The sequence below is a fragment of the Cetorhinus maximus genome, chromosome 24, assembly GCF_964194155.1.
Source record: "Cetorhinus maximus chromosome 24, sCetMax3.hap1.1, whole genome shotgun sequence".
NCBI classification, from domain to species: domain Eukaryota; kingdom Metazoa; phylum Chordata; class Chondrichthyes; order Lamniformes; family Cetorhinidae; genus Cetorhinus; species Cetorhinus maximus.
In genome coordinates, this window is record NC_135902.1 from 38,961,136 (window position 1) to 38,973,866 (window position 12,731).

The 12,731-nt window shown below is 38.7% G+C and overlaps 1 protein-coding gene across 4 annotated transcripts in view; it reads left to right on the forward strand.

The window, feature by feature from the left end:
• The window catches only part of card14 (caspase recruitment domain family, member 14), a 107,457-nt gene extending 97,127 nt beyond the window's left edge, over positions 1-10,330 (forward strand). For 3 of the 4 annotated variants that reach the window (XM_078571058.1, XM_078571056.1, XM_078571059.1), the window contains one exon: positions 3,045-10,330. In XM_078571058.1, the coding sequence (XP_078427184.1) occupies positions 3,045-3,249 (205 nt within the window). In that variant the 3' untranslated portion in view covers positions 3,250-10,330. The remainder of the gene's footprint in view (positions 1-3,044) is intronic. The other variant, XM_078571060.1, reaches the window with a different exon arrangement.
• The last annotated feature ends 2,401 nt before the right edge of the window (positions 10,331-12,731 follow it).

Consider the following 12,731-nt stretch of genomic DNA (forward strand, 5'->3'; position numbering starts at 1 on the left):
TGACAAAAGGGACGTAGAACACCTGAACTGAAAACAAGTTTTTTGTTTCAGTTAGCAAGTCAATCAGTACACGGGTGCGTCAAAGCACCCTTGACTCTAACAAAACTTAGCTGAGAAGCATTTTGACATCAATGTTTAGATCACAAAAAAAAGCACTAAAACAGAGAGCCTCTTAGTGCAAATCTCCCCAGTTTGCTTTGTGAACTATCTTTCTGCAAGCTTGTCAGGATTCATTGCTGACCACAAATTGTACCAACATTATAGTATACTAGATTAAATGTTGCTGACAGTTGCATACTTGTAAGGCTTAATGACTTCCTTTAACCATCGTCATCTGTGGCTCCATAACTACAAAGTATGAAAGTAGTACAGTGTGTGAGCAAGTGTCATTTCCTGTGTCTATGTGCACAACAGATACTGCAACTTTGTGTGTGCCAATTTTTTTGGTGGTTTGTTTGAAATGGCACTGAGAGTAGATATGTGGATGGAATAGATGTGCTCTTTTATCCTTTATTTCTCCTTGTTTATTTGCAACCTTTCCTCTTGCATGCCTGTTGCTAAATCCCTAAAGGTCCCTGTTCATCGCCTGCTTTAAATAATTTAACAGGGATGCTGTAACTAACAAGAACAAAATTTGTATAGGCAAGCTTATTTACATTTGTGCATTTGTATGCAAGTCTTCTGATTTTGGCAACTTGATATTAGATGAAAAATGTTTTGACTGTGCATGGTTTTGCAGCCCAGCTCACTCCCAGTTGAGAGGGAAGCACCTGTCAGAATCTTCCAAAAACATTGTAATTCTATGGTGTTCAATTAATGTTGTGATATTTAATGAATTTTTGTGATTATTTTAATGATTATTGAAAACTAGTTACAATGTTAGTTGGCCAAGCTCATTGAAGATGGAGGGAGAATTTCAAGAGGTGCCTGAAATCTAGGTCAAAAAGATGGTTTTGGGACGGATTTTAAATTCCAGGGCATTATAGAAAGCACCCGTGTGGCCAGTCTACATCCCTGCTTGTATGAGAGCATTGCAATGTTGTCACTGCTTCAAAGCATGATTTTGATCACTTTTATGTTTTAGTGTCATGCCTACTAGAAGTGCTCAATGCCTTTTCGTGAAATAAAGAATGATAAGGGAAACAGCTTATCATAAATAAAAACAGAAACAGAAATACCTGGAAAAACTCAGCAGGTCTGGCAGCATCGGCGGAGAAGGGGACAGTTGACGTTTTGAGTCCTCATGACCCTTCAACAGAACTAAGTAAAATTAGGAGAGGGATGAAATATAAGCTGGTTTAAGTGGGGGAGGTTGTTGGGACAAGCAAGCAGTGTTAGGAGGAGATAACCAAAAGATGTCACAGACAAAAGAACAAAGAGGTGGTTGCTCCCAATGCGGTTTCCTCTACATCGGAGAGACCAAACGCAGACTGGGTGACCGCTTTGCAGAACACCTTCGGTCTCTCCGCAAGCATCACCCAGACCTCCCTGTCGCTTGCCATTTTAACACTCCACCCTGCTCTCTTGCCCACATGTCTGTCCTTGGCTTGCTGCATTGTTCCAGTGAAGCTCAACGCAAACTGGAGGAACAGCAGCTCATCTTCCGACTAGGCACTTTACAGCCTTCCGGACTGAATATTGAGTTCAACAATTTTAGATCTTGAACTCCCTCCTCCATCCCCACCCCCTTTCCATTTCTTCCCCCTCCTTTTTGTTTTTTCCAATAATTTATAGATTTTTCTTTTCCCACCTATTTCCATTATTTTTAAATGTATTCCACCCATCATTTATCTATACCTTTTATGCCCTTTTAGTCTTATTTCACCCCACCCCTACTTGAGCTATCTGTACTTTGCTTGTCCTGCTATCCACTCTTAATTAGCACATTCTTTTAGATAATATCACCACCTTCAACACCTCTTTGTTCTTTTGTCTGTGACATCTTTTGGTTATCTCCACCTATCACTGCTTGCTTGTCCCAACAACCGCCACCGGCCCCCCAACCCCCCCACCCCCACCTTAAACCAGCTTATATTTCACCCCTCTCCTAATTTTACTTAGTTCTGTTGAAGGGTCATGAGGGCTCGAAATGTCAACTGTACCCTGCTCCGCCGATGCTGCCAGACCTGCTGAGTTTTTCCAGGTATTTCTGTTTCTGTTTTTGTTTTGGATTTCCAGCATCAGCAGTTTTTTGTTTTTAGCTTATCATAAATGACTGTTTACACAAGTTTAATTGAACTAGATTTTTAATGGGGTCTTTTGTGGGTCGGACAGACCTCAGAAATGTCCACAATGTCAGGTAGATGTCAAGTGTCGTAATTATGATGAAACAGATTGATTTGGGGAGCAGCTATTTTTGGTGTGCAAGTCTTCAATGCTACAGTCAAGATATTGTCAGTGCTCATAGGTTTTACTGCGTCGAGTGCACTCAGCCATTTCTTAATGTTACATGAAGTGAACTGACCTAGTTGGACATTGACATCTATCATGGTCAGGACATTAGCTAGTGACTGAGTTGGTTCATCCACTTCATAATCTCTGACTTGTCCAAAATTCAGCTGCTCATATCCTGTCCAGTGCTAACTTCCATTCATCCATAACATCTATCCTTGCCAATCTATATTGGCAGCATTTCTCTCTCCACCATTATAAATCTACTCAACACTAATCCCAATCTCTGACCCATGGCTTGGCATTTGTTCCTCATCTATTTCCGTCATGAAATGTCTTGGAATTCTCTTCACATTAAAGGCATTAAATTAATACATGACTATCCTCCAAATTGGCCTCCTGTTCAATACCAGTATTATCCGACGGATACTCTCCAAGAGAACTCCCTTTACTTATGTCATCCAATCCTTTAAAAGATGTGAACACAAGATTTCACTGAGCAGATCTTTAACTGGAATTGCCACAATTATTTTTTCGGAAGGAAAATGCATTTTGTTAGTGTAACTAAAGTTTTGGGTTTTAATGCACTCTTTTTTTCAAGATCCTGTACTCTTTTGGTGGAAGACACATTAATGTACTTTTGATTTGTTTAGAAAAATCTTGCAGAAATATGGAGTGATGGAGAATTTGCTATTGGAGTGTTCCCGAAGGGAGGAGACTTGCTTGGACACATTGCCATGCCTGTACAACAGTATTTCCAATGGCTGGAGTGATCTTGATTCGCTCGTCACCTTGGTAAAAGCAGCAATAAAGGATGAGCAAAAGAAAATTGTCTGGATTGAACAAGCACCACTCTAGTGTACTTGTAGAATTGCCTGCAAGGAAAGTTGAAGAGTTTAATAATCAGTGAGTGAACTTTTCCCTCACTCTTAATACATAGGTTGGGTGGAAAAGGAAATTCCCAGTGGTATGTTTTCGAACAGGAGCTTGTTAATTTTTCATCCATATTTCTGGAAATTCAGGTTGTTCTGTTTTAAAAGTCGATAATCTATTATATATTTTCAGGTATATTTCCCCTGCGTGGTCCCTATCATTCCCCCTCCCTCACCAGTCAGCATCATTGTAGCTTGAAGGGAGAAAGAAATAGAAAAGGGGAATACCCTTATTGGGTGCAGAACAAAAGTAAAACTCCCTACTTCTGCACTTGTGGTGTATTGATTCCCTGGGCACTGAATAAGAAACTGTTTCCTTTAAGCTCTTTGAATGTAAGTAGGCTTCTCAAATAATGCAATATTTAAAATAATTCGATATGATAAAGTAAATCATGGTGGTGGGGATATTTCCAATGAATTTCTATGACGATGATTAAAGTTATAGACAGATATTTTATACAAAAAGGTTGCATAGGATCTTTTATTGCACTTACCAGATGGGCTCCAGTGGTTCAAGAAGACACCTCACCACCACCTTCTCAAGGGGCATTAGGGATGGGCAACAAATGTTGGCCTTGCCAGCGAAGCCCACATCCCATGAAAGAATAAAAACTTAAATATCATTACTATTTTTCCCTTTTTTGTAAATTACTTTGAGATATCATTCTGAGTTTAAGGAAGGTTATGGAAATTGTTACAGATAGGGATGAGAGAGAACTGAAATCCCTGTTTCCTTCCCTTACTGTCCAAAATCACTGTGTTTTTGAAAAGGAAGATGTAGATGTTTCTTAACTCCTGAGTGCACGGTCAGTTTGAATGACCAGCAGCACCAAAGTTAAACCCATGCTTTCGGTGGGCTTAAATGAAAAGGGTTATTTATTTATTTTATTTATTCACTCATTCACCCTGAAAATTTTATGCAATGTCACTCATCACTCGCGCGTGCGCACACACACTCTACCACACGCACACACAAGAGAAAAATATAGTTAAAGAGGATAGTGTATTTTTGCAAATTACAAATAAAGGAACAGTTTGTAAGTCATATGAATAGCTAACCTTGGTGCAGGGCTGATGAAGAAGCAGAGCTCTTGAAGTGTAGCTATGTGAATTCAATAACCAAAGTCATGTATCAAAGTCATTGCAGGATTCCCTCAAAGAGGGGAATTTTCAGCAGGACATGATGTCAGTTGCTTTTGTAGTCTTATTACTAAGAGGTTGGTTTTCTGTACTGGTGGACTTGAAAGAAACAGACTTGGAGATCTTACGATGTTACAATCTTCTGTATTAAAGCATAGATGTTGCTACCTTTACTGCTGCTGCTGTTTCTTGCTGTGTTGTTTACAGACTGACTGGTTTCTCCCCCGTCCTTCAGGTAATAAGATTTGTTATCTGTGGTCAGTTTCAGTCATGTGATCACTTGGTTAACATTTCTATTGTCCACCCATAATGGTTTGAAGTTAAAAGCCATTGCTACACAATGGGGAATGGATGGTGGCCATTCACACCTACTTGTGGTGAACTTTTGAGTTCGGAGACAATGTGTCTGAGAGTCCATGGATTTTGAGTTTTGGGTAAGTCCACAAAAATAGGGGGTGTGAATTCCACAAATGGCTTTGTTTTGGCATACCTATTCAGGGGAGGCACCCACCCATGGCAATTTAATTAGGAACTTTACAGAGGCTGGAGGTCATTCTCAGGCTGTGCAGAAATTGCACAAGTCACCTGATCCTCGTCTGCCATCATAACCTTTTAATGTCCATTTTAGAAAGAAAAGGCAGTTCCAGAAAATTCTATATTGAATACAGTCCATGTTTAAAGTTATGAATATGACATGCCTTTATTGGGCATGACAAAATGTATGTTGTAAATGTGATACAGTCATAATGATAAGCAAGTTGACACCTGTCAATGCTTGCATGTTTACCTAGTACCAGTGAGGTTATGTATTGTATCTTTTTTCTTAGCAAAACAGGTGAGAGGCACCTTAGTATTTGTCTTAATAATATAACGTATTGCCAGATAACTATGCTGCCATCTGTTGTTTCATTATTAACTGGAACTTTTTGTATTTATATACATATATGTTTAAAGTGTTTGCTATATTTTTAAAATCACTGTATGCTTGCATGGACTGAAAACACTATATAAGTCCATTTTCTTTGTATGAAACCACCATTAGATGATTTAAATACTTAAGATGTTTTAAGTGGTGTCTGGCGTGCCAGATTTGCATGAACCAAGAAAATATTGTGAACGATACTGTAAGTATTTATTGAAGTGTTAGGACTGAGTGAACTGTAATCAAAGCTGCAGCATTGCCTGGTTGCCTGGTTGCTTCCTGGAGAACAAATATTTAATGTCTTGAAATTATTCAAGTATACAAATTGAATATTGTGCATCTCTAAAAACAGTGCTAAATATTTTTGTATCTCAGAAATGCATTATCCAATTTCTAAAAATCAAGCAATTTAAATAAACTGATTTGTTCCCTTTAGATACAAATAAAGTTTTGTTTTAGTTCAGTTAAGCCATAATTGTTAAACCAAATAGTCACCTTCTGTCAGAGTTTTCATTTATATCTTTCTTTATATGGAAGTGTATAGTTGAAAAATTATATATAAATGGTGAGCTTGGTATTATGTATTAAAAGTTGTTTGCATGTGGATGTAGTGTGAACCCCAAGTGACAACCGGTGGCAGGTGAGAGCAAAATTATGGGCAGAAGTGTCCTGCTGCCAGGGATCAAGGGAATAGTTCCTGGCACTCAGGTAAGTTGTGGGGGCTTCATGCAGGCCAGGGGTACCTTAAACCTCCTTTGTGGGGCAAGAGTAGCATTCCTCCTCCTCCAAGGCCCACCAAGAAGTTTCAAAAAGTAAAAAAAACTTCCCTTTTGAGGCATCTTCTGGTTCTCATACCTCTTCCCAATAAGCTGGCCTGGCTGGAAAGTCATAGTGGCTTTCCTGATCAGACAGCTTGTTAAAATACCTGTCAAGTTGCAATTACATCATTAGAGACCGATCTGCATGTTTAAAAAAGGAATCTGGTCATTCCCCCTGCTCAAAAGCGCAGATTAAAATTGGAACCTCTGAGCAGAGAATGGGGTCTCGATAAGTAAGTCTTGCGGGCTATTCTAACTACTGCCTTTTCAAATTTCTACCAGGTAATCTGGATTAAAAATTCCCCCTTGTGTAGCTCCATCACCAGCACATTTTCCAGACCCTCCCCTTCTTCTTTGAATAGTGTTGAAGCAGTGCCCGTCCCCTCCAGCTGAACTAGTTCCTGGTTTGAGCAACTTCTCTTTAATTCCACTCACTTCCTCTGAGAAAGAGTGCCCCATAAAAGACCCAGCTCTGCCTGTCTTTCTGTAAGGATATGTTAAACACAGTCTGACTCATGCTTCTCTCTGGCCTCCTCCTCTTTTATAATTATGACTGTGTTGGTGCTGCTTCCTGCTTTTGCTCTTATTGTACACATTGCACTGCTTACAATTTCTACCTCACATTTATGGTGGTCCCCTTCTGTTCTTTTTCCCTGAATCTCTCTCGCTCTCTGTCTCCCATTAGGCTTTCCATAGACATCTATTACAAACCCTCCACCTCCCACAACTACTTGGCATATGCTTCCATCCACTATGTCCCAGAAAGATTTGTTCCTATTTCCTGTTTTCTCTGTTGCATTTGCTCTGATGACTCCACCTTCTGTGCCAGATCTCTTTCATGTGGGACACAAATTTACACGTACTTCCTTGATGCTGTACACCCTGCTCGTAGTGCAATCTTCTGGACATTTGGGTGAATAAATGCTTTGCTGAACACCTCTATTTTAATTGGGAATATGACCTTGAGCTCCCTATGGCCCATCATTTTAACTCCTCTTTCCTTTCCACTCATTGTTGCCTTTACCCTGTTACCTTGTCCTAGCTAAGCTCAACACAAATTTCAGGAAGAGGATATTATCTTCCCCTTGGGTACTCTGCAGCCCACTGGTCCAAGCATTAACTTGACGAGCTTTGGGCCTCAGCTGTATCTGTCATTTTCTTTATAACACGAAGGTACTGGGTGCTGTTGAATTTATGTTAGTGGTTGTAAGAGGGGATAATGGATTCAAGTTTGGGAACCAAGTGTACAGGTGTTATTCGGGGGAATGCATGTATTGGCATTTTTTTTTCCTTCTGAAGTGATGGACCTGCTCTGTGGTGCCAGCATTTTCTGCATTCATTTTAGATCTGATTTGTAGCTTTTTTTGTAATTTCCATTGCTTAACTTTCAGTTCTGAAAAATATGATTTGTCTGACCCACAGCTGCTGACTGTTTCTCATTTTGTTTGATATGCAGCATTTGCCTTTTATTGCCTTTCCAATGATATTCAGTTGGTATGATGCCTAAACCAGGTGTTAGGCCCCTTCAATATGTCTCATTCAGGATTCTTTAATTGCCCTTGTGGCACCAGTTAAAAGTAAGTGTTGATTTTTTTTAAAAAAACTCTTCCTGTGGAACCAGGAGGAGGAGTACACCTTGACATCATAGGGGTTGTGATCGATAATTGTGCAGCAGAGAGTCTAGGAAGCGAAACTGACCCAGATGAAAATTTACCCCACCGATTTCTAGCCAAAGCATCACAAGCACAGTGCTAACAGATTATCTCTAATCACCATTAAGTTTTTTTCTCATTATAAAGACGCATAATTGAAAAGGAAAGGCAGCACTAAGAGTGCACTTTCTGTACAGGTTGCTCATTGACTGAAATACTTTGTGTACAAGATGATTGAGGTGGCTGTTCCTCCCCTCCCCCAGAATATAGGCCTGGATTTTGCACAAATAATAATGGTGAGGCTAACAGTGCTCAGTTATAACAGAGTAAATCAGACAACAACTCTGGCATCTGCATATGCGCAATTAAAATTCAGGAATCCAGAAGTTGTTGTCATAGATACACTGCTACTCCACAGGGTGTGCTGCAGTCCATGCCAATAGACTTGCTATAGCAATCAATGCTTTGGCATATACTTGTAGTACTTGCCCACAAAAGGTGGCAAAAAAGTTAAGGCTGGTGCATTCAGGAGTAAATAAATTTTTAATGGTGGGAGAAGTAATAATTACTGATAACTTTACAAGTGTGGAGTCTCAGTCCTTCAGAAGTTAATATGGGAAATTTTAAATAGTTTTTAAAAACATTTTTTGCCTCTATTATGTCTCCTTTTTTAGTCCCACCTGCCTTTCCTAATTATTTTTTTCACTTTCTGAACATGATTTACATATAATTTGTACTTCCTGGTTTAGAGTCTGCATGTCTGTGAGAATTGTTCAACCTGATTGAGAGAAGCACCTCCCTGTTTCTTGCTCTCCTCACAGATCCCAATAGAGAGTGGTGCGCTAGATTAGCTGTCCGATGTCTCCGCTCAAAATCCAGAAACAACTTTTGTCAGCAAGGTGAACAGCCAGCAATATTCCTTCACCTAACTACAAAGTCTGGGCCATTATTTCCCTTTTTATACAGGGGCACATAGTGGTATTGCATAGAGGCTGAGAATTTTAAATGAAGTTGAACCCAAATAGCAACATATCCAATTCCATTTTTTGTTGTCAAAAACACAGGTGTGAAAATAGAGGAAAATGGCAATTTTCCCTTTGTGCTAGTACAGTTGAGTATATGTTGTCTTAAAACATGAAATTCTCAAAATGGCTTCAATAGGAATAATCTACTTTTGTGTTAATAAAAAGTCAATTTTACCCAACAACTCAAACCTTCTAAATGTCAGTTATGCATTTAAAGCACAATGGCATTGCCTTGATTCAGATGTATACTATCCCACATTATTCTCAAGTACTTACTACAGACTACAGTGACAGTCCTATAACATTGTTAATTAACATTTTCTGAATAAACTATGAATGTATAATTTGCTTTCACTGTATTCCATAATATTCAATAATGATTTTTTTTTGCAGAGTATAATTTCTCGGTGTATTTTTAACAAATTAGTTATGAAACTGAAAAAATGGTTCTACAGTTAATTGACTGTGGGAATAAAATGATACATTATATTTGTTTCATAATTTATTTCCGTGCCATAAGCTTTCTGAAGCAAAATATTGCAAAACGGAGGGTGCAGTTGAATCCTTTTTGCATACCCTCAATGTTGTTACATAGGAGTCCAATACTCAGATTGGAAATAGTCTATAAAGGCATAAAGTGGTTATCTTAGGAAGCAGGTTCATTTTCCCAACTGAATTTTTTTTTGTCAAAAACATATCTTGGAACTTAAGAACCATTCCATACAATCATGGTTTATTTTCTGCCTCAACTCCACTTTCCCATCTGCTCCCCATATCTCTTGATTCCTTGAGAGATCACAACTCTATCTAAGCCTTGAATATGTTCAACTATGGAGTATCCATAACCTTCCAAGTTAAGAAGTTTCTCTACATCTCAGTCCTAAATGATCAACCACTTATCATGAGACCGTACCCACCTGTTTTAGATTCCCTAGCCAGGGAAAATAACCTCTCAGTATCCACTCCAAAGCCCCTTCCGAATCTTATATGGTTCAGTGACATCACCTCTCATTCTCCTAAACTCTAGAGAATATAGATCAAATTTACTCAGCTTCTCATCAGAGAACAACCCTCTCATCCCAGGAACCAACCTAATGAACATTTTTCGTCATAAAGACTTGAAATGTTAACTCTGTTTCTCTCTCCACAGATGCTGCTAGACCTGCTGAGTTTTTCCAGCATTTTCTGTTTTTGTTTCAAGTATATCCTTCCTTGGTTTATGGAGACCAAAACTGCACAGTACTCCTGGCATGGTCTCACCAAAGCCCTGTACAATTGTAGCAAGACATCCTGATTCTTGTACTCCAATCCCCTTGCATATTGGTCTTTATTGCCATTTGCCTTCCTAATTGCTTGCTGTATCTGAATGTTAACTTTGTATTCCTTGTATAAGAACATTCAAGTATCTCTAATGACCAGTATTTATTAAAAGTTCCACACCTTTGAAAAATTATTCTTGCTTTTTTATTATTACCAAAATGAATAACTTCACAGTTACCCACATTATACTCTATCTGCCATCTTTTTGCACTTACTTAACCTGACTATATATTTTTGGAGCCTTTATGGACCCTTTGCAGCTTACATTCCCACCTAGCTTTGTATCATTAGCAAAATTAGATACATTACTCTCAGTCCCTTCATCTAAGTCATTATTATAAATTGTAAATAACTGAGGTCCCTGCACTGATTTTTGTGGCACTCTACTAGTTACAGCCTGCCAACTTAAACTCTCGTTTATTCCTCCTCTCTGCTTCTTGTCCGTTAACCAATCCTCCAACAATGCTAATATATTACCCCTCAACTCCATAAGCCCTGTCATTGTGTATTAACTTTTTGTGTGGCACCTTATCAAATGCCTTTTGGAAATCCAAGTATACCACTTCTACTGGGTTCCCCTTTATCTATCCGACTAGTTACATGCTCAAAAAACTCTAATAAATCTGTCAAACATGATATTACCTTCCTAAAATCATGTTGACTCTGATCATAGTATGATTTTCTTAGTGCATTAAGACTTCCTTAATAATATTCTAGCATTTTCCCATCAACTGATGTCAGGCTAACAAAGCTTTGGCTACGTTCCCTGTTTTCTCTCTCTCATTTCTTGAATAGCAGTGTCACATTTGCTAACATCCAATCAGCTGATATCATTCTAGAATATAGGCAATTTTGAAAAATCATAATTAGCGCATCCACTATCCTAGCTTGTAGGCCATCAGGTCCTAGGGAGTTGTCAGCTTTTAGTCCCTTAAATTGCATCAATGCCTTTTCTCTGCTGATGCTAATTACTTTTAAAATCCTCACTCTTATTAGTCCCTTGGTTGCCCTCTATTTCTGGTAGGCAATGTGTGATTCTACTGCGAAGACAGACACAAAATATTTGATCAACATCTCTGCCATTTCCTCATTCCCTATAATTTCTCCTGTCTAAGGGACAAATGTTCCCTTTCGTTACTCTCCTTTTTATATTCTTGTAAAGGCTCTTACAATGTATTTTATATTCCTGTCTAGTTTATTTTTATTTTACTTTTTTCTCTTATCAAATTTTTGGTGGGCCCTGTGCTGGTTTCTAAAACTCCCCCAATTCTCAGGCTTACTAATATTCTCCATAACATTATAGGTCTCTTCCTTTAATCTGTCTGTAACTTCCCTAGTAAGCCACAAAGGGATCTTTCACACTTAGTTTTTGTTTTTTAATGCGACATATTTTTCTTAAATTTTTAATAGTTTCTTTAAATGTTTCCCAATGTTTATTTACAGCCATATCTTTTAGTCTATTGACCCAATCAACCTTAGATAGTTCTCCTCTCAGACCTATATAATGGGTTTTAAGTTTAAGATGCTAGTTTTGGACTCAAGTATGTCACTCTAAAAATTAATATGGAATTCAATTGTATTACGATCACTTTCTTTCAGAGGATCTTTTACAATGAGATTAATAATTAACCCTGCCTTATTACACATTACTAGATCTAAAGTAGCTTTATTTCTAGTTAGTTCCATAACATATTGTTCTAGAAAGCTGTTGCAAACGCATTCTGAAAACTCATCTCCCAGACTATCTTCGCAAATTTGATTTGCCCAGTCTGTAAGAAGATTCAAGTCCTCCATAATTATTACATTGCCTTTATTACAAGCTCCAGCTCTTGGTGGAGTTAATGTTTTGCCCAACAATATAAGTACTCTTATGGGACCTATGAGTTACTCCCGCCAGTGTTTTCTGATCCTTGTTAATCCTAATCTCCACCCATACTGATTTACTTCCTGATATTCTAAGTAAAGATTATTTCTTACTACTCTCCTTATGTCACCCTTTATCAGGGCTGCTCCTCTTTTTTATTCTGCCTATCTTTTTGATAAAGTCAAGTGTCCTGGAATATTTATTTCCCAATCTTGGTCACCTTGCAACCATGACTCTGTAATGGTGATTAGGTCAATCACATTTATCTGTATTTGCTTTACTGAAAGTTCATTTATCTTGTTACAAATGCTTCATGCATTCAGATAGACTCAGATTCTCCCATCTCATGCAGGACTGGGCAGTAAGACTCTGCCACGGCCTCGGTCCATCGCAATTTCTTTCGCTCCAGCCAAGATGGTGCCTTGCCCTTGAAGGTCCTCCTAAAATGTACTTTACCAAGTCTTCTCAGGCTCATCCGTCTTTTTCCATCTGGTGGTATCCATTCTACTGCCATTCTGGGGGGCATATGTCTGGGAGGCCAAATACATAGCCAGCCAGTCTCAGTTGTCACTCCGTCATAATGTCCACAGGCACTTCTGACCAGTTCTCTGTAGCACTTCTTTGTTGGTGATGTTACCTCTGCAGTTGATGCCCAGGATCTTAGATC